At 36.4% G+C, this 21,254-nt stretch overlaps 1 protein-coding gene across 2 annotated transcripts in view; it reads right to left on the reverse strand.

The window, feature by feature from the left end:
* The window catches only part of FTO (FTO alpha-ketoglutarate dependent dioxygenase), a 231,318-nt gene that overhangs the window by 111,035 nt on the left and 99,029 nt on the right, over positions 1 to 21,254 (reverse strand). For both annotated transcript variants that reach the window (XM_068150507.1, XM_068150506.1), the window contains one exon: positions 13,816 to 13,940. In XM_068150507.1, the coding sequence (XP_068006608.1) occupies positions 13,816 to 13,940 (125 nt within the window). The remainder of the gene's footprint in view (positions 1 to 13,815; positions 13,941 to 21,254) is intronic.

The following is a 21,254-nucleotide window of genomic DNA, read 5'->3' on the forward strand; positions in this document are numbered from 1 at the left end:
AGTGGTGATAGTGGGTATACACTCTAAAATGGAGTTTTAAATATTTTTATCAATATAGCATTCAAGTAATGACCCCCAGAAGCTGCAGCTTTCTAAGATATTTTTGTGTTAGAAAAGACTGATGACTCATGAAAGGCAAGTTAGCATATCTGCAACAAACATATTACCGCAGTACAACCCAGGACATAAAGCTTGCCATTTGCACCATTAGGTTTGCCACAACAAATGAGACATCATATGTGATGTATAGCTCAGGAAAGAAACCACAGCTGTTTGCTTCTGTAGAGGAGTACGTAGGTGCTCTGCACCTGAGTCTGCAAATATTTATTAAACCCTTAACAGTGAGGTTGTGATGTTCAGAACAGCTACTGCTGAAAACCATTATCTATGGATAATTAACTATGTCAGGACAGAGGTCCTAACATGAGGTCCTCATAATTCCCCACTGAGGGAAAGACAGTATAACATTATAGTAATATATTAGTAACATTTAACAACAGGATCATACTATTTCTGTTTTAGTATTGAAGGCTGAATACCATAGCAGTGTTTAAACTAATATTAGTTTATAATGGAGCAGTTTAAGCCAGGCATAACATGCTCAGGTTTAGTTACTACTAAGCAATGTGATACACTAGCAAACAAGAACAACATCTACTTAGGAAATTATTTTATTTATAAATAAAGCATATGTGTCCTTGATGGTTTAACTATTATTAATACTAGTAATAATATTAATTTCACCCCCCCACCCTCTATCATTTGCCAGCACAAGTCTAAATATATTGGGAGGACAAAAGGCATGTAAAAAAATTTTTCTTATTTTTCCACTTGACCAAAATAACTCACTTGAACTTTGGAAGCCCTTGTAGGTTTTTGGTTTTTTTTCTTCCCAAGCATTTTTAGAAACAGCTAGTAAAAAAGAATTTTTCATCACACAATAAAAAGGCTTTTTTGACACATGAAGACAAAAGCTTCAGGCCGTTTATTAAGACTACTTCCTACTGTGTTGGGCTTTGTTTTATCTCATAATTAAAATCACACCTGAGCTGGGCCATCTGTGAGAGTGTATTAAGTTTCTTACAAAACATGAAAATCCTTTCATTTTTTCCATACAAATGCCAATAAATCTTGTAGGGTTTTTTTGTGTGTGTGTGACACAGAAAAATAGTATGCTTAAATACAGGTCAGGCTTTCAGAAGTAAAAAAACCAACACAACATACCAAAAAAGAGCAGGGAAAGAAAATTATTTTTCTGCATCCATCATCAATTGCGCCACATAATAATTGACATGTTCTAAAAAGTTGTACACTTGAACATAGTATTTGCTTTCTGTTGATATTTGACAGTATCTTGTTTTCTTACAGCTTCTTTTGCAGGATAAAAACAAAAATTAGTAAAAACTGAAAGCTTAGTATTTTCCAGAACAGCCATTAAGAAAATGTCAGTCAGTACTGAACAAGATCAAGAGCAACATTAGCATGCTAATGCACATGCTTACGAGTTCTGCTGAGGAAAAGAGACATGTATTTCATAAATGAAGATACTTTAGAAAGTTCAAGGGTTTTTGTTGTGAAACACTCTGAAAAGGGACCAAGAGGATCTCCTTTTACCAAAGGTGATCGTGGAAAGAAAGTAAAATCCCTAAAGAAAGTCCAAATGGCAGTGAAGAACAGTGGGGTTTTTATCTCAGAGTAATAACAGAGCAAAGTATGGGAATATCATGAAATCAAGAAATTCTTTCACAGTGGAACATTCTATAGTAGAGTACAGTAAGAGAAGGTAAGCAGTACTGATAACTTATTTTCATGGGGAAACTGAACAAGCAAATGATCAGCTGCATGCAGCACTTCATTGATTTCATAAGACTAAATGTTTAGAGATGTCTTCTCATGTTGCTGGAACTTATAATTAACTATTACAGGCTGAAAACTTATTACAACAATATTAACATTTATGATGCCTTTCTTTTACACATTTTGAAGCCCTACACTTCAACACTGATATGCACAATCTGTCACTGATTTAAATTCCCTTTATACATACACATATTTTAGCCATTTAAAAAATATAGTCTTGGATATTCATTTGGCTGATCGTGCACTTAATTGGCAAACAAATGTCATTTGAGTTTGTGTTCTTTTAAATTATTTTTTAGAATAAAAATACCCTCTACATTCTGTGTGTCATAAATAAGACTGAAGACATAAAAGTCCTTTCTCCTATCTTTTTTTTTTTTGCTGTCTAACATTGAGGTTAATATGAAAACTCTATAAAAGAACAAACTGAGTCATGTTAAGCAAGAAACAGCAACCTCTTTTGAAATGTATCTGCCTGTGACAATTGAGTCTCAAGCTGTCCTCTCTCCCATTATTTTACAACTACTTTAATCCATTTGCCTAAATAACAAGTTAACTAAACTATGTACTTCCATCACTTTTCTAAATGCATTTTTTTCCTGTTGAAGTTGGCCAAAATTCAAGAAACAAAGTCACTTTATTCTGAAAAAAAAAGTTGGGTTTTTTTATCCAACACACTAAAGATTTCTTATATTTAAAAGAAAATTACTTTGGTAATGACTACTTTATGGGCAAAATTATAAACCATAAAGACTTTTCCAATCAGATGTATCTTTCTGTAGTACTGGCATAATACAAGTCTGAGATTCCATCTCAAGAAAATGTGAAGGATATTTACCAGTATATTTTATTATTACCCCAGTACTCTTCTGATTTACAATAACTCTCAAACTCTGTGATTTTAGCAATGGTGTAAAATCAATCTAAGACATGATGACAATGATAACCCATGTACTTTCACATAATTTTAACCAAAATAAATGTTACAATTTTGGATAGTCAGTAATTATCTTTCAATTTAGAAACCAGTATGGGGTATTACAGACTTCTTTCCTGTCCCTAAGCTTCAATTCACAAAATTAATCAAAAATTTTGTCAGACCTATACTACATCAAGTACAGATACTTCCCAATTACAATGCAAAAATGAAGGAATTGCTTTGGCAATACTGATAGGTAATCTTTGTAGAGCAATTGACATCCTATAGTGTTGGACATAATCACATAGACGACCAGGTGAAGCAACCCTGCATTGAATGGTATACACTAGCAACAGTTCAAATTTTCCCCCTATCTCTTCTCTAAGAGACAAGGGAAGGATGAAGCCAAAAAGGAGCTCTGCTTCTAAGAAGCAGTGTCTCTGTGTCTCCTCTTGAGGCAATCCTGGTTTTACACCTCACTTTACCCAAGGCTGTGCCTAATGCACAGATTCACTCCAAATAGTCTAAACAAACATAAATACAGGATTCTGGTCTGTTGAAACTTAGGCGTTTCTTCTCTGAATACACTGAAATATGTACCAATGACTCAAAGAATGGACTTCTAAAGGCTATCAGAAGGCATGTTTACTGCAAATGCCAAGGAAGAAACAATAAAGAACATAGATTAGAAGTGTTCTAATTTGCAGCCTTTTCTCCCACACTTTTCAAGTATACAAGAGCATTATTTTGAAAGTGTTTTCTCTCTTTTACAATGTATTATCAAAAACTACCTAAAACTGAATGAAGATTATAAAAACAAATAAAGTATATATTTAAATGTATTATCCTTGCCAGTTTTCATTATTGTGTTTGTTCATTTTCTCCTCAATTGAATTCACAACCTTTACTCACTCACAATGGGTCTGTACATTCACATCTGCACAGCAGTTGCCTATGGAAATGCGTAAAGTATCAGCTTTCAGTGTTCCTTCTCATATGCCCTCCCAGCTGTAAATGAGGTTAGGAAACAAAACTGTAAACACAGAAGTCCTTTCAAAAGGTAAAATAAGGGAAGAAAAAAAAGCCTCTCAGGAAATTTGATTTCACTTGGGTTTCATTCTTAAAGGAGCACACAACGCTTGACAGCATTTAAAACTATTGACATACAAAATATTGAAAGAAGAGAGTGCAGAATAAGAAATTACATTTTTATGGCAGTCTTGTATTATTACTATAAAGAGCAGAGTAAGGCATTACAGTAATAATACAAGAGTGTTGCAGAAATGTAAATAGTGCTGAATGTTGAGCTCATTGTCCTGAGTAGTAGGCTGCTTTATTATCCACCCCACTTTAAAACCAGAACAAAACCAAACAAATAAACAAAACAAATAGAAAACGAACTTTCACAATTCCTTCAGCAAAAATAAGAGGACACACACACACAGATGACATAAATAATTCCACTACAAACCCATGCTAATTTATTTAATGTGAAACTCCAACACAAATTACTTAGCAGTGAAATTGCACCTCCTCGTATTGTGTAGGCGAAACAAAAGCGAACAGATGTGCTCCTCCAAACCAAGCTATTGCTACAATTAAACCAACAGTCATTTTACAAACCAGCCAGCTATTTCATGTGTGTCTACGGTGCTAATCATCTTTTCTTCACTACCCAGCCCAACAGAACAGCGAGTTATTTATAGAGTTATCTATCTTGCACTTTGCAGATGATGCCTAACATTATGACAACAGTGAAAAGGTCTCCGTACCTGCCTACCTAAAACAAGTTTCTGTAAAGTAATGAATAGAGACAGCTTGGGGACTATCCACCTGCACCGCCTGCCTTTTACTGCCTGCAAAGTGAAACCACAAGGGATTGGCAGAAGGTACTAGTCTGACAGGGCCAGGACAGCCTTTCTCCTCAGTGACAGCCTGGGCCTAGCCTCTTAAACCTGACCCACCATAATTCCTTCACAATGCAGCAGCGAGGCAGCTGACAGTAGCAGCTGCACCTCCTAAGCGAGATGGATGGAATTTTCATAACTAGTTCCCCAAGTTACATTTTACCTTCAAGATAATTTATGAGCTGCTGTGGAGCCTTGAAGAGACAATATGCTTGCCATAAAATTAACTGTAACAGTCTTGTAGGTTATAATTAACACTGGGAGGGTAGCACCAACTGGATGAAACACATGGCGTAATTGATGGTGAAACTGGAAATTAAGGAAGCTAACAATATCATTACTGTGCACATCACTTCCATGAAACCTATGCTTTCCAGGGGTTAATTACAATCCCCTTCTAATGTACACATTCTGATGGGGAGTGGATGAGTGTCACAGCTAGGAGGCGGCAGGTTTGCTGGCAAGGCCACCTTGCACCTGGACTGATGTATATATTGTTGGTTTTTTTTTGCCTGGAAGAGATATACATGTCAAAGCAGCAGCACCAGCACCTGAACATCTGGCAGCAGGCACACTGTAGCTTAGAGATAGATGATTGCTCAAGCCTCACAGAATATTTCATTTTCTCTGTAGCCAGCATACTTAATGGCGAAGAAGGAAAAAATCCTCTGTGAGATTTCACTTAATGGCACACATTATTAATTTAAATGGCTTGAGCAAAGAAAAACATTATAACTTTATATTGCCATAACTTAGCAGCAAATTAAGGTTGGTTTTTTTTTTTTTAATCAGTGTATTATCATCTTGGTTTATTACATTAGTCTTTAGAAACATGCAGAGCAATCCTTTTAGCATCTTGCCTGTCAAGGGAATACTGAACTGAAGATGCAATGCTGGTAAGCTAGTTAATCAGAAATAATGTTATAAACTGCTGCCATCTTTGGGAAGGAGAACATGTAATTCATCTGTCCATATCTAAGGCTACTCTCTAGCCAAGGCTTAAGGAGTCATTAGTGTAATGCATTTATTTTGAATCTGTCTCAAATTATTTTAATGAAAGTTTTTTGGTTTTTTTTTTTTGGTCCCTGGACAAGATACATGAAAATGTACAGATAAATGATGCAACAGTGTCACCTACAGGCAAGGAAAACAGTCAAAAACCTCCAACATTGCAACCTCCCACCTCTCAAACCCTTTTCCTCCCATCCTTTCTCCTCTTTCAGCCTTTCTCTCAATCCCTAACATACACTTCTAGATGTTGGGATTATCCACATCTCCAAATATAAAAAGAATGGCAATACCTAAAAGGCTGTCCTTCTCCAAAAGAGTACTCTTTAATCATAGTAGTACCACTTCGACTTCAATGCTCAATACCCCTGTTTTAGCTTCTCACACAAACTATGCATTACAAGAGCCACTTTCTCACTTAATGTTTGATACATCTCAAGATACTACTTTGTTTCAGTTATTTATCTCAGTTTCTAATATACCACTAATATATCACATGTCACTTTAACAACCTTTTCACCCATGCACCCCTGCTCCAATATCAACCTAGAAAGTCTCTAGGACACAGCAATATGGAAATATGAGTATTGTGAATAACCATTAAGATAGAACATTGTACATCTTTACAAGTGGAGTCAGTTGGTTAAGCTACTCAAATAAGTTAGAGTAGGATTCTCTTCTGCTACTTTAAGCATTGTTCCCATTTGGGGCTGCTGTCATTTACCAAAATATGACAAAGAACAAGACAACAATGCATGCTGTGCAACAATTTCCCAAGTTACCTGTTTTTACAGAACATCTTAAGCATAAGAAATGCCAACTGCCTTTTTTTAGGTTTTAAAAGCATCAACATAGTTTATAATTTAATAATTCCATAGCAATGATACATTAAGAATTGAAAATTCAGACAAAATAAATGCAACAATATAACCAAATTAAACTGTTTAAATACCCCAAAGATCTCATTAGTACTGAAAATAAGCAAGTAAATCTAATTATGTTCTCTAGCCGATGTTAGTTTCTCTCATTAGTTGATACATCCCAAACCCAGACTGCACTTCTCTCTTGCCCAATGATGTTGACACTGTCCAGTAATTTACCATGGATGTCTCACCAGTATGTGATTATCTGTGTACATTACTATAATTTTTAGTTCAAGGGAAGTGTGGAGCAATGCAACTGACTGACATCTTCTCTTTGCCCAGTCTGCCATGATATTCATTAGCTTATCTCTACCTCACAAGCATGGTCTCGAATGCTTAGTGCATTGACAGCACCTTGCCTAGTTTCTACATACATTTAATTTTTGGCTGCTTGAAAAATAACAGCAAGGGTACCAATTAGTGTCAGCTCTAGCAGTTGCTTTATGTGATATTCACACCTACCTACTAAGGCTGGAGAACCAATGCATTTTACATAGGCCATCACAGACACCCAATGGGAATAATCATTGGCACTATCTACTTGAACCATATTTGAACCATTGACCTGAAAACAAAAGGCTTTGTATTTTATACCAATCCCTGGAGCCATAAAGTTATATATATGTAGAAAAACTTGAATAGCATAAAGCTGATGGCACTTAAGGGTTAAGTCATCAACTTCTGTAAGCATCTGCTCACTCATGCCTCATGCTATGACATAAGCACCCATTTTTGATAGGTAAACCCTTTCTGTTGCCTGTTTTTTATGTATTGATAAGGCATGCAGATTATGTAACTCAGATCCTCCAAATCAAGACTTACTCAATGCAGCTTTCTGACAGATAAAGCTGTGACAATAATGGTGCTAACAATAAAAACCCTGTTTCAATAAAGCTTCTTACAGAAGAGAGAATTCTAACTTTAGACTCCATTTATTTTAAATGTCTACTTTTAGACAAAGTTTTTGTTCATACTCAGTTTGTGTGTAGTTCTAGGGGTATGTTACATACCATGACATTAGCACATTTTGCTGAAGGCAAAGCATGGATTGATATTGCAGTAGAAAGAAACCGCAGTGGATAAAACAAAATAAATCTATGAAAATTTTTCATCCTCTGGACCAGTCACACTTTATCCCTAGTTTATAACACCAGGTCTTTAGCTAATATAGGCAGATACAGAGGGCTGTACAACACACTGAATTCTTGTGGCTCTTCTCTTTTTCCCCTGCCTCTGGCAATCACCATTCTCTCTTACAGGAATGATGACAGCTGATGCTAATGCTGTGTTGTGGTTCAACTGTCTGATGATGTGGCTAACACTTTGTCTTCACAGATTATAAAATTGTCACCTCTGGATCTATTCAATCTCCAGTATCCTGCAGCCTGGAAATACAATAATCTCCAATTCCAGCTTTTAGATCTCCTAGTAGTTCTGAGCTAATAATTGTCAAAACACTGGAAAAAAACACCACTAACTACCTTTCTTGTATTGCAGTCAGGAAAGCTTAAATAAATATGGAATTGTCACCCATGCTGACTTTAACAGCCTTTACAGATGAAAGAGAGTAAAACAAAATAATAAAATAAATATCATCAAATGCACTCTTGATAGAGTGGGAAAAAATAATTTTTTATTTGGGAAACTAATTGAATTATAAATAAATAGATTTGTGTCAGTTGTCAGTTTTGGAAATCCATCTAAAATAACAAGAAAAGCATGAAATCAAAAAAGGGAAATGTCAAAGAATATCGATTCAGTAGTTATTCAGGTATGGAATGATGTATCTCTTTATGATTTTCAGAAGTGGAGCATTAAAACTAAACTAAAATGATAAAGTAAACCCTCAGAGCAAACAATCCCTATGGAGTGCCTTAATGAAAGAGTCTGACACACACAAAAGCCTCACAGAGCTGAAGTTCTGAGACTTTTACTAGACACCCCTACAATGCCATTTGGTTTACGTCCCCCCACCAAATAACTCTTTTTTTCCTTTGCACCATATTTGCTGTGTATTTAGTGACATCACAAGGTAAGAAGCAGCATTTTCTCTGAGTACCCACAGATTGTAAATATAAAGTTTTTTCAAGGGTAAAGGGTCAAGAGAGTTTCAAAGGAATTAATAGTCGTGGTTAAACAGCAGCATTTAATCAAGCGGTATTTCCATTGTTCCACAGAGCACTTGTACCGATTGATCCCAAGCCTGGCTGCTTCAAAGACTCAATACAAGAAACACAGGTGAAAGACAGAGGCAGAAAACAGGAAGGGTCACAAGATGCAAAAGAAGTCTGGTAATAAGCAACTGAGAAAAGTCAAAGGTCAATCAAGGCTGCTGATGTCTAAGTATAACTACAGCAGGAGACTTGACAACTTCATTGAAGCCACAGTGTTTTCTCCATCCATCCGGAAGCTGTGGGGTTGGTTTTCAGTCTGACTTAAAGCATCTTCCTGATTAATATACAGTATCCAGCACTGCCATCAAAGTCAAAATGTATACTTTTTGAAAAAAATTGATTTTGCACACTGGGTGCTGAACAGTTTAGTTTTCTTTTTTCGCAGAGTGTACACACAGACAACATCCAAATATCAATGAATCCATAATTATTTTTTTCCTCCCCATGATCTGTAAAACAATGAATCAAAATGTTTTGTCTATACTTGTTGCTAACTCACTGAGTACACATTCAAGTATCCAGAGAGAACAACTGTTACAAAAGCCCTACTGGAGTTCAGGCGGCTGTGTGTACCGAGATCCTTACTCATTTCAGAAACACAGACACTGGAATCCTCAACATAGAAAAAATTCCTGCCATTCGAATGTTACACAACACAGCTACAAAAGTGTCAAACAACCCAAATACTTCCCCGCTATTTTCTGACAGTCTTCGGCTCCTCTGCAATGTGTATGTTAAACCTTTGGAGCTAGTGAAGCTTCCATTGCAGCAGTTTCAGAATAGCTCACAGTATTTCATATAATTATAATCCTGGTAGGCCTGTGAGAGTGAAAAATGCCAGTACTATCAACTTGTCTTACAACCTGCCTTACCACTTTTCATTTAAAAACTAACATGTAGTGAGTGCATGAAAAAAACCACAAGCCTGTGACAGAAGAACTGCTTCATTTTCCCCAAAGCCCATGCTAACTTCTTAACCCATGGACTTTTCTTCTGTGTCATTATATTAGCACCACTTCTGCCTCCAGGAGCTAAAAAGTGAAAAACTGTCTCAATTACCTTCTAAAATATGGCCTAAAATTCCAAAGTATAAATAGGCATAAGACAAAAAAAAAAAAAAATTGTCACTTTTTCTTCAAAATAGAGAACATAAAAACAATAAACAGAGTAATATATATTAAAAGATCTTCCGGTTTATATCCTATTTAACATCTTTGGATTCCACTTCAGTATTCTTCATTGTTCTTATTACAGAACTGAATAGTGTTATCACAAATTAGGAGTCGGTTGTCATGCTTTGCACATAACAATCCAGATTGCACTGCTGAGAGGTAAGACTATCTCAGTAGTATGATAAGAATTCACTGGAGCTATAAAAAAAATACATACCTTTACATTGTTATGTCAAAACTGTGAGCGCTAAGAAGGGGTTTGACAAAGACAAAATAGCACTGAGGAATTATAGGTCAAGCCTGACCTGAAACCTGAAACTTACACAGTTTGCCACAAGCAAGAAGTTCTTTCTTGAAGTGTCTTGCAAAGATGGAAGAATATAACAATTCTAAAAACAGACAGTGATCTGATTTACAAAATGTTATGGGTTGTAGAATGACCTCAAAAAATACATTTTTCTCATTGTGTTATTTCAATAAGGCAATAGCATCATCAACAGGATAAAAATATTAAGGTCTTTTTTTGAGTATGAATCAGGTGCAGATACTGAACTGTACTTTCTCATTCTTTGTCTCACTTTTCAAATGATAATTTCTTCCACAGCCACCATTAAATCTTGATCTATTCCAGCTCTCTGTATGGGTCATTGATTCTAGATGTACCATGGTTATTTTTAAATGTTTCCCTTTCGTAGAGAAAAAGAGGGCTGTCTAGAGCCAGATGGGTAACTTCACACTTCATTTATCAAACCCAATGCATCAGACTCCACCCTCTCTTTCCCACTATTGCAGTTAAATTTCCATATAATTTGGTAACACTTTTCATTATCATACAGTGACCCTAAAATCTATACAGGTTTGCATGGTTAGTCCAAAATTCACAGCTGTTCCCTTTACCCTCTGTTTGTTACAGTAGAATCTAAGGTCCTTCTTACTTTATAGGCTGAACAGTGACCTTCTATAAGCAGAGGTCAAGAAAGGGTCAGTTCAAAGGGCTAGAGCAGCTCTTTAACAGCTATAACAACCTGTCCATCAGGCACTATCATGCAGTATAAACAAATCTGGGGCTTTAGAAACTCTGGACCATTTCTGTTAACACTTAGAGGACATTCAATGAGTCCTACCTGAAGTATTTTGGATCACTATCACTCAACAGAGCACAACAAGAATCTGTGGAAGACCTGCTTAGATACTTAAGATACTTATGATATCTTCAGAGTCAAAAAAATATGAAGCAGTGAGACATAACACTAAGTACACTACCATGTGCTTTGGACTATGGAGCTGAAATAAAAAGGGATTTCAGTTCATTAATATACAGAAATACTGGTACAGCTTAAAGCAGGTAATGCAAGGACACGCTTTAACCAAGTACTTCTGTATCAAAATAATTTGTATGCCTTTCTCTAAGAAGAGCTAAATTGATAAACATTGACTCAGTTTGCATTAATTGATCCCAGCACATTTTTGTTTGGTTGGTTTTGTTTTTCTTGTTTGTTTGTAGTTTTGTTTTGGTTGGGGATTATTTTGGGGCAGGGTGTTATTTGTTGTTTTGTTTGTTGATTTGCTGGGGTATTCTAAGGTGGGGTTTTTTTTAAGTGTCAGTGACAAAAATAAAACCCATGAAAGAACAGAGTGCCTACATAACTCTACAAAGTACAGAGTAAAGTTTTTGCCAGCTGCCCTCCCTTCATTGACCTAAATTTCTTGAAGCTGTACTGTTCATAATGTGCTCTCTAATGCACAATGTAAGGTAATTAGAGTCATCTGTACTTAACTTCCAGAGGAAAAAAAAAATTCTATTATCTAATCTAGCTGATCCCCTGATAGCCTGTTGAAAGTAAAATACTGTAACCTATTGCCTGCCCTTTGACAAGTGCTAATTATTTCCTGTCCAAGCACATTTTTCTCATGTAATTCCAAAGTACACAATAGACTGATCTCTAAAACATGGGCAGCCCTGCTAGTACCACGACGGACGTTTTATAACTTTCACCACCGTATGCTTGATGGCTACCACAGTCACTGCTTCATTCCAGACATCTATCTGAACCTTTGATGAAGTAAAGTGAGGTGTACGGTAACAGCCTGTTTATGTAGATCATATGGATGAGACTCTCAGGTCACTGGAATGGGAAACATCAAATGGAAAGAAAAAGGATTATGGATATTTAATACTCAAAGGACACTTTCTTTCAGAACTTCCAGGGCACAATGCTCTTGAAATTCTCTTTCAGGTGTTCAGTTTTAGGAAGGCCTGCACTTTGTCTGCTTGTGCCTCTCCCTGCCCCCACACAAAAACTTCAGCTTTTCAGTGTCAGCACTGCCCCAGCCTCTGGTTATGCTACCAGCCACAGGCAGAGGCCAGGGACACTGTAGCCCCCATTATTTTTAAATGAGTCCCAATTGCCATGATTCCTGAAGACCTGTATGTTAGGAAATTGTTGTTTAAACTAACACCAAAAAGATACCCAACTCATTAAAACTGTTTAGCCTTTTCTTATCTCTAGGAAGCTTTCTATTCTGGTTCACAACAAAGATGCATGTGTTCCACAGAAAAGCCGTCAATGAGTGTTCCTCTATTTCCCATATAGCCAAACTGCATTATTTAGGAAGCATGGTGATGGAAAGCACAAGATTCCCTTAAAAAGAGAAAAATTCTCCTCAAAAAGGAGAAACAACATCTACATGACAATATGAACAATGCTGTAGATGCACCTCACAAGGTCTGCTCCACTCAGATCTTAACCAATGATTAGTACACAAGTAAAAACTCCATTCTCATAAGAATACAAACTTATAAAACACAGCCTCTCATTTGTAATAACTGATACTATGTAACAATGTTTCATTTTTACCTAAAGGTTCTAAAATTGTCAAGTCCATTCACTGTAATTGTTTGGAAGAGCAATGCCACTCAAGTGTCAGGTCTAGTATCTACAATTAACTTGTTTAAAGCCACTTTCCAAAATTATGTATTAACATAACACAAGGGAACATTAATGCAGGTAAAAGAAAACTAAAAAACATGCCATTTGAGCACTAATTTTGATTAAAAAAAGCTCATTTTAAGAGTACTTTTGACTACAAAAATGTTTATAATTGTAAGCACAAGACACCTCCTGGTTTTAAAGAAAAGTTGTACATTTGGTAGAAAAAATTCACAGACCATTAGATATTTTATGCAAATAACATAAAAAGGAAAAATAGTATTAAATTAGTATAAAACTACAGCTGTTAGAAATAGATGTGAAAAAAGGTGATATATGCTGGAAATTCTCTTTATTGAATTAACATGCATCACCTGGTTAATCACCATGGCAATGAGCTCAACTTAAGAACCTGAGTAAAATAGGAGTCGCATGATAGGAATTCTGGAGATATGTCCATTCATGCCAATCTCACCCAACACTATTCAGTTAACACCAGCAGGATATCATAAGAAAATGTGAGGATCACGAAGGAAGCAGTCAAGAAAGTAATCTGTTATCATGGCATGACAGCAGGGAGCAACGCTCACATTGTTAGCAATATAAGGAAAACCTGAGGGCACTTAAGCTGATGCCAATCCTCAAATACATCAGACATATCCTACTTATTGAGCTGTTTTCAACAAACTGCACTAGATAAGCACAGTAAGGGAGTATTCTACCTCACAAAGCAACTCTGATATCAGAAGGAACAACACCGACTATGCCATTTAAGGAAAAATACTATTTTAATAGTAAAAATTCTGAATTAATTATGTCAACTTCTCCCAGCTCAGAGGACTTGTAAGAGTGTATTTTTTAAATTTGTTTGATATATTTGTTTCTAATTTTATTATCTTACTGTTTTTCATACATTTCTCACCTTGCTGCCCATTCCTTGCGCAGCTTTTGTCGCTCGGTAAGAACTAGCAAGATGCTGCTGATGGTTTCCTTTCTTCCTTTCTCAGTCTGTTCCTTTTTTCCAACTTCAGAGAGGACCAGGCTTGTCTTAAAGGGAGAGAAAAGAAAACACATAAAAATTATAATCTAGGAATAGGAAACAATGTGTAAAATTAATAAAAAGCCCATAAGCAAATAAGGACAGTAAATCAATAGCTTTTTTTTTATTACAGTGCCACTGCTAATAAATCAATAGAGTAAATGACGGTTAGAAATGGCCACCATATATTTGGTATTTAATCAATATACATGGCACATAAGGTAAACCTTAAAATCTCATTGCCTTAAGTAACACAACAAGACATTGTGCATTCTAGCTCTCATTTTCATGAGACAATTTTTTCTTTTCTAAACATATTAAGTTAGTGGATTCCTCCTTCCTCTTTGACAATTGGCTAAAGGTAATAAAGAAAACATCTGTTTTTATTGTATGTTTGTATTGTACCTTCTGAAAGGACTTTCTGATGTTATCCTTGTGTCCTCTTTAATATGAAATATTTCAAGTAAGCAAGTAGTAAACCCTCTACCTTTCTTCATTTATGCAATAAATGAAAATTAGCTAATATACATATATGTGTGGAATAGGATGGCATTCAGACTCTGTGGACCAAAAGCTGCTGACTTTCCAAATGTTGTGTTCCCGGTTAGTGTCAATATAACAAAAATGCAAATCTTCTTGTCCTTCATCCATCCAGCAAGCTAACTCCAACTCCCTCAACCCATCTTTGCCTTCAACTGACAACTCACCTAACATTTTCTCTTCTCTTTTTCCTTATGCTATGCCATGTCTGCCAACTTGGAAAAGAAACAGCATATGCTGATGCTTGTGAGAGAAGGAGTATCTTCCCTTGCTCGGACAGGTTGTTTTTTTCCCCACAAAGAACACTAATATGCAAATTACGCAATCCTTAAGCAAGGTAAAGCAACAGTAACATTGCTGCTGCTGGTGGTTCCAAGAGACAAGCATAGCAGGGTTCAAAGAGACAGCAAACAATTTTATTACAACAACATCAAATGGCAAAAAGCATCTTCCTCCTCACCTCCCAGCTCTATCGGCTGGCTTACCAAAAGACATTACCTCCTCATATGGGACTTACACATCAAAAAGGAGATTTTCTTGTAAAAAACCAAACCGTTCAAAACTGCCTATACAGATCACATTCTTGACCCTGCTTTGACATTACAAAGCAAACAAAAAGCCAGAGACCATTTTCAGATAAGGATTCCCTGACATGGGTTTCCCTTGTGCTGACCTACAACATCTTTTCCACAAGGTCTAATATCTGTCAACATCAGCAATCCGGATCTTGCAGCCTCACTTCCAGCAGCTACAGTTTAAAGCAGGATTTAATACAGGAATTCAGCACATCAGAACGCACTCACATGACACTAAGAGATGTACACTCTTTAATGGATGTTAATTAAGACTCCTTCTCATTCAGAATAAACATACCTATTAAGGCTTTATATTTTATATTTACCATGTGCCAGACCCAAAACAGGACTATAACTAAAGCTTTTCTCTGTATTACAGGATGATCACACTGTAGCCATACAGCTAGATCACAGTACACCAAGATTTCCTTTTAAGAATCTTTAGATGGTCTTTTTAGTCAGAATGAGATAGGGAAATCCACTGGGGACAATGCAGAACTCTACACCATCTCCAAGACTTCAGGAAAGCCCTGAGTTTAATGATGCTCTGCTTCACAAAGCTGAAAGCATAGTTATTTGCAATGCAACAAGCATCAAGATCCCTTAAAGAAGTGATTACCAAAATCATACTGCAGGAAGAACTGATGATTCCTAAAGAATTGACATCAAATTTGATGAAAAGATGATATGATTAGAGCATTATCGGTCAGAGAAGACGAGTGACCACTCCTCCAACTATTCACTACCACATCACGTTTTTGCTTGAATTCGGATGTCCTGGCTAAATGGAAACTGGTGTATTGAGCTCCACTGTCTGAAGCCCTCTCCATCTACAGGAACATCAACATTCTGGAAATTGAACATAATTTAATTTTTACTGAGACAACAATTACACTGCTGCAGCCTTCTGTTAGCACCTTTTATTTATGTGGTGATGTTCACAGTTGAAGTCACAATAGTAGTTTCACACTGACATCAGGAGCGCTTCTTTACTAAGCCCTGTGAGTATGGTTGCAGCTACCTTCAGTGCAAAATAGACCTGTTAAGCAATATGCAACCATACATAGCAATTTAACTGATTACCTTGTTTTCTAAGAGTGATGAGGGCAGTAAGATTACCTGGAATGCGAGTGCAGGCCTTGATATGTAGCTTTTATAGAGGCATTTCTTACTCACTTTCTATTCTTATCTCAATAAAAATCCCAAATTGTAACAAACAAAGCAGCAATCTGGGTAAAATAATATTATAAAATACAACCCTTAAAAAAAAATTTCTTTTCCATGTAACTTGTTTTGGGATTTATTTTTAACAAGAGGATTCAATATATACCTCGACTGATAAAGGTCAAGGGTTCAAGAAACTCGGTCAAAGATGTTATCAGCTGGGAAAGCCATTTCCTCACATCAACACTGATAAAAATCCATCAGAAACCCAGCCAATACTGCCCCTGCTCTAAAAGGGCAGGAATGACCTTCTTTTGAACATCACCATAGTTGCACATCCCATCAAAGAAAATCTGATCTTGTGCCTCAATTCTTTTAATGTCCTTTAATGACAGCTAATTGTCTACAGAGGCCCCCTTTGCCCAACGCTGAGTGAAGCCTTCATGTTTCTGAACTGGATTCAACACCAACTCAGTGTTTTTCAGCACACTTGGGACCGAAGGATGGTAGAATAAACAAACAATGTAACCAGCCCTACAGCCTGTCTTATCTCATCCTTGTGCTCACAGAGATTCTTGAGGGTGGTAATGTTTACAATTTGTTGAAACTTTCTTTCTTCTGCTTCCTGAGTTGGCTAAAACATATCCTGGACAACCTAAGTGATGAGATTACGTAAATTGCTTATCACTTGAGGGAAGCAACTTCTTGTCTCATCAGCCAGCATGTCTCTTTAATAACTAATACTGTTAATATTGACAGCAAATCCTCCCCAATTCTCCATACAGATCTATTAAAGTATTTAGGGAATTTCCTTGTAAATCCCAAATGACATGGCCTTAAAAACAAACACACAATCCACCTCTCAAAAAAGCCCAAAGCTAACTACGCTTATCTATGTATCTATATATCTCAGTTGCCAATCCAGCCTTCTAGGCTAAAGATAGCATTTAGGAAATCATACCCTTTCCCTTCCTTTTGGTACAGTGGCAAAAGTAAATCTAGTGCTCCACTGACATCCCAGGCAACAGAGCATCTTCACTTATTATGTAAGAAAGAAAGGTACCAAGATAAGATTTGGGGAAACCAAAATTGTATTCCTCTCATTCCCACTGACAGAATATATCAGTGACTTGGGACTGCATTTAAACTGTTACAAGCAACTGTTACTATTCACACAGGATATATGCTCAAAATTAGGTATCTTTAATGGGTCTTAACAAAGCTAGTGTAGGTATTGTAATGGGATTACAGTATCTTTTTTTTTTCTTAGATACACAACAGAAGAAACCATGTTTCAACATAAATAGGCCCCTCACCTGCTTATATCCTACGTGAATACAACTTGTTTACAAAGTTTAAAAAAAACCCCAAACCCACCTCTAAACACTCCCAACTTCACACTGGTACAGTTTTACTTTTGAAAGCTAGATTTTCCTTCCTTCAATGCAGACCTCTCAAGGAGTCAGACTTATGGTTAGAAACACCATATAGCTGGAGACATGAAACCTAACATTCTGTCAAACAAATTAGCCTTCAGTCTGCACTAAAGTGGCATTTGGGACAGTTTGTCTGTTGGTTCCACTTTATTGGGTCAACACATCAGATTTTTCACTCTGAGTTAAGACTCAATTTACTCATCAGTTTAAATAGGATAATTGTCTGAATCTTTACTAACCACTCCTACTTTAATACAGCAATAATCAATAGCTATTATAGAAAGGAGAAACAAAGTGTAAAATCTGCAAGCAAGGTTAAAATTTTAAATGCCATTCTGTATATTCCTGGTTATTTTCATGACTTCATTTTCCTTTTAATGCAAAAGAGTACGCTGATGAAATTCTGCAAAATTGGAACACCGTGTCTCTTGGAGGAAAAGGAAAAAAAACCAACAAACCACACACCAAAAAAAACCCCACAAAGAAACACAAAACCTGAAATGTATTAAACTGTGTTAATTTAACATGTCATAACTTACGTGATAAAAAAAAAGCCAGTAATTTCTTACAAACCACTGTTCATTTCTTTTTTACTTTGAAACTTTTTACTTAAAATACGAGCAAATGCACCCATTTCCATTGATGGGATGGAAGCAGCCAGTATGGTTTAAGTTATCACCCACTAATTTGGGCACGTTAAACACAATTCTCTGCCTTTTGTTTATTAATCCACTATGCCAGATATCACAGTTTCACTCAGCAACCCTCATGTTTTGGATGATATTGAAAAATGGCTTGTGTTCGTCAAAGAAAGTTTGAAAAAAAAAAAGGTAAAGAGGAAAAAAAGTGTTGTTTATAGAAGCCAGCTGCTCTGGCTTTGGCGCCAGCAGCTCCTCATCCTGCTATTTTACGCTTGCAACCCCCACTGCCCCCACTGGCACAGGTACAACTAAATGTTGACTTCAATACTTCAGAGAGCACTCAACTGATTCTGTACATGATTAATTGCCAAAGACATGGCTGACCATATGGAACAGAGAAAGCATCAAGTAATTCATACTTCTGTATATGATCATTTGGCCCCTGTTGTTTTAATGTACAGGAAAGAGCTAGTATAGCACAGACCTGGTGTCTTGCCCTTGACAGCCCATTAAGAAATCTCAAAGCACCTAGTTGAAGTTATGCTGTTGGCTTTTCAATAGCAGCCTAATAAAACAGAAGCAAAGCTTTCCAACTAGTCTTAAATCTTTCACATACAGTACATTAACCACCGCTGCTAAAACAACTGGTTTCTTATGATAGGAAATGGGATTTGATTTCTAGCCTCTGCATACTTACTGAAAGCCTTTTTCTGACCTTTGGAGGGTTTGTAAAATCATTGTTCGTTTTCCCTGCCATTTTCCCAGTTCCTTGCCATGGTGATCTTAACAGATTTGTTTAAGGTTCAGTACATTCTACTCTTACTAGCTATTATATGCAAACTGTACAATGAAGGTAGGCTCATGGGAGCTGAAAGGGAAGAAATTATTATTAGCTGTTTTCTTCCTGAAAGTGAGAGAAGTCACAGCAATATCTAAAACATAATTTACTTTTAAAGAGAACATAAAACAAAAATTTCCTGAAAAGAAGCAATATACTAACGTGTGCTTTCTTTTATCAGACTGGAGACAAATCATCAAATTTCATTTGAGAAGGAAGGACAATTGATTTTAAAGCCATAGTATTCTCAAGGATGTCTGACCCAGAGCTCAGTGAAAAGAAAAAGGTGCAGACTTGGAATATATGTCAGTATCATTAACTGCTTTATATTAGTTTTATCTATCCTTTTATCTACCCTTCAGTCATATGCAGTCAAAGAAAAACGTTACAATAATGTTTCCCTGTCAAGGCTCTTATGGTGACAGTGCTAAAAAGTTAATTCCTATCCTCACAGATCTTCTGGCAGTTTTGACATCTGTTGGCAAGGACCTATTTGCTGGCACCTTCCATTGGAAAATATTTACATGGTGTTTTCTTGTCTGTGGATTTTCTAGTTGTCTAAATGATCCTTATGGTCTGACAGGCCTTATGTAGGAAATCCTAATCATTGGACATTCATCACTGGTAACTTCCCAGGCTACTGAATTCAGCTTACAATGTTAATACTCCAATAGAATACATGTATAATCTACAAGCCAGCAAAAACTCCACACCGCTCTGGTTACTGATAGAGCAGTTCTAACCTTAAACACTTTGCCTGAATTGAATGTTTATGTCTCTATTTAAAGGAAAATATAAATTAATAGAGAATTTTATGAAAGATAGGTAGTTTTTTATTTTTGTAGGTCAAAGCAATGGAGGCTCAAGCTGGTGGTGTGAAACCATTGTCACAAAGATTATATATGCTCCCCTACCATTACATTCAATGGTGCAAATCTAAACTAAGCAAGCACATAACCCAATTACAGAGTAGAATGCTTTAAGGTAGACATATGCTTAAGTTCTATATACTAATCTAAGGGCATCAAAATGTGGGGAGCTCTGCCTCTCTCTGAGGTATTCACTGCTGACAACAAAGGATGAATACCTGACTTGATAGATGAGTAGTTCGACCTAGAAAAACCTACAGGGAGTAGATCACTTAGACATTTCCAAAGAAACTTCAGCTCTTGTCTACACCAGAAAGTTGTACTATTTAACTATACCTGTGGAGCTAAAGCAATACATTTTCTACCTATATGAGTTTAAAGGTCATAAATTAAAGCAGACAGAGCTTATTTGGAAATTATCTTTATGCCTATAGAAGCATATTTATACTAGAGTCCTGAACCATATATTTAGTAAAATTGAATTTGGGCAGAAGTAATGACCAGGTTATTTTTTGTTACTCTAGCATGCCAAAATGGAATGCATTTCTAGTGGAGGAAAAAGAAAATAGCTTTTTTTTTTTTTTTAACTGAGTGATTTAAGGCACTTATCATAGGTTTCTGGTGAAAGATTTTCAACACTTAGTTACAAAGGAAAAGGAAAAGTATAAAGATCAATGCTATTGAAATATTTTTGCTGCACTAATTGGTTTGGCAGCATTCTAAAGGTGAAGTATAATCCATGTCATGAAGAAAGAGCAACCAAACCACTCAAGATAGTTGGAATAAGAGTGACTTAGCTTCTTCATATGTATGGGTGAGTGAAAGGTTACCCTTTAGCCACATTCTCCCAGAGCACGGCCCCTCCACCTCTGAACCATCAAGAGCACAAAGACTGAAGCAGGCCTACCATGCATAGTGGATTATATGAAGTGTAAAACATTGAGGGGAAAAAGCTTTTGAAAGAAATCAGGAAAAAGAAATAAGGCTTGCAAGAAGATCCAGCTGACAGGCTAGTCCCTAACAAGTGAATATGTTTGAGAACATTGTGAATGCAAGAAAAGAACATGCCTTTTGTTTCCAAACCTACAGTGTGCCTTTACCCCAACTGTTGCCTGCATGGCTGAACATATGTTTTCTGAACAAGAACTGAAGCAGAAAGTGTTCTTTGTTATAATTCACTCCTTTGTATACACCTCCCTTTTCCCATTTTAGTCACATGCAAACAGTAGTTACACTGAACACTTAAGTTCTGAGGGACT

This window comes from Melanerpes formicivorus, unplaced genomic scaffold (assembly GCF_026170545.1).
Source record: "Melanerpes formicivorus ecotype bairdi unplaced genomic scaffold, bMelFor1.0.p_v2 SCAF_20, whole genome shotgun sequence".
Classification (NCBI taxonomy): domain Eukaryota; kingdom Metazoa; phylum Chordata; class Aves; order Piciformes; family Picidae; genus Melanerpes; species Melanerpes formicivorus.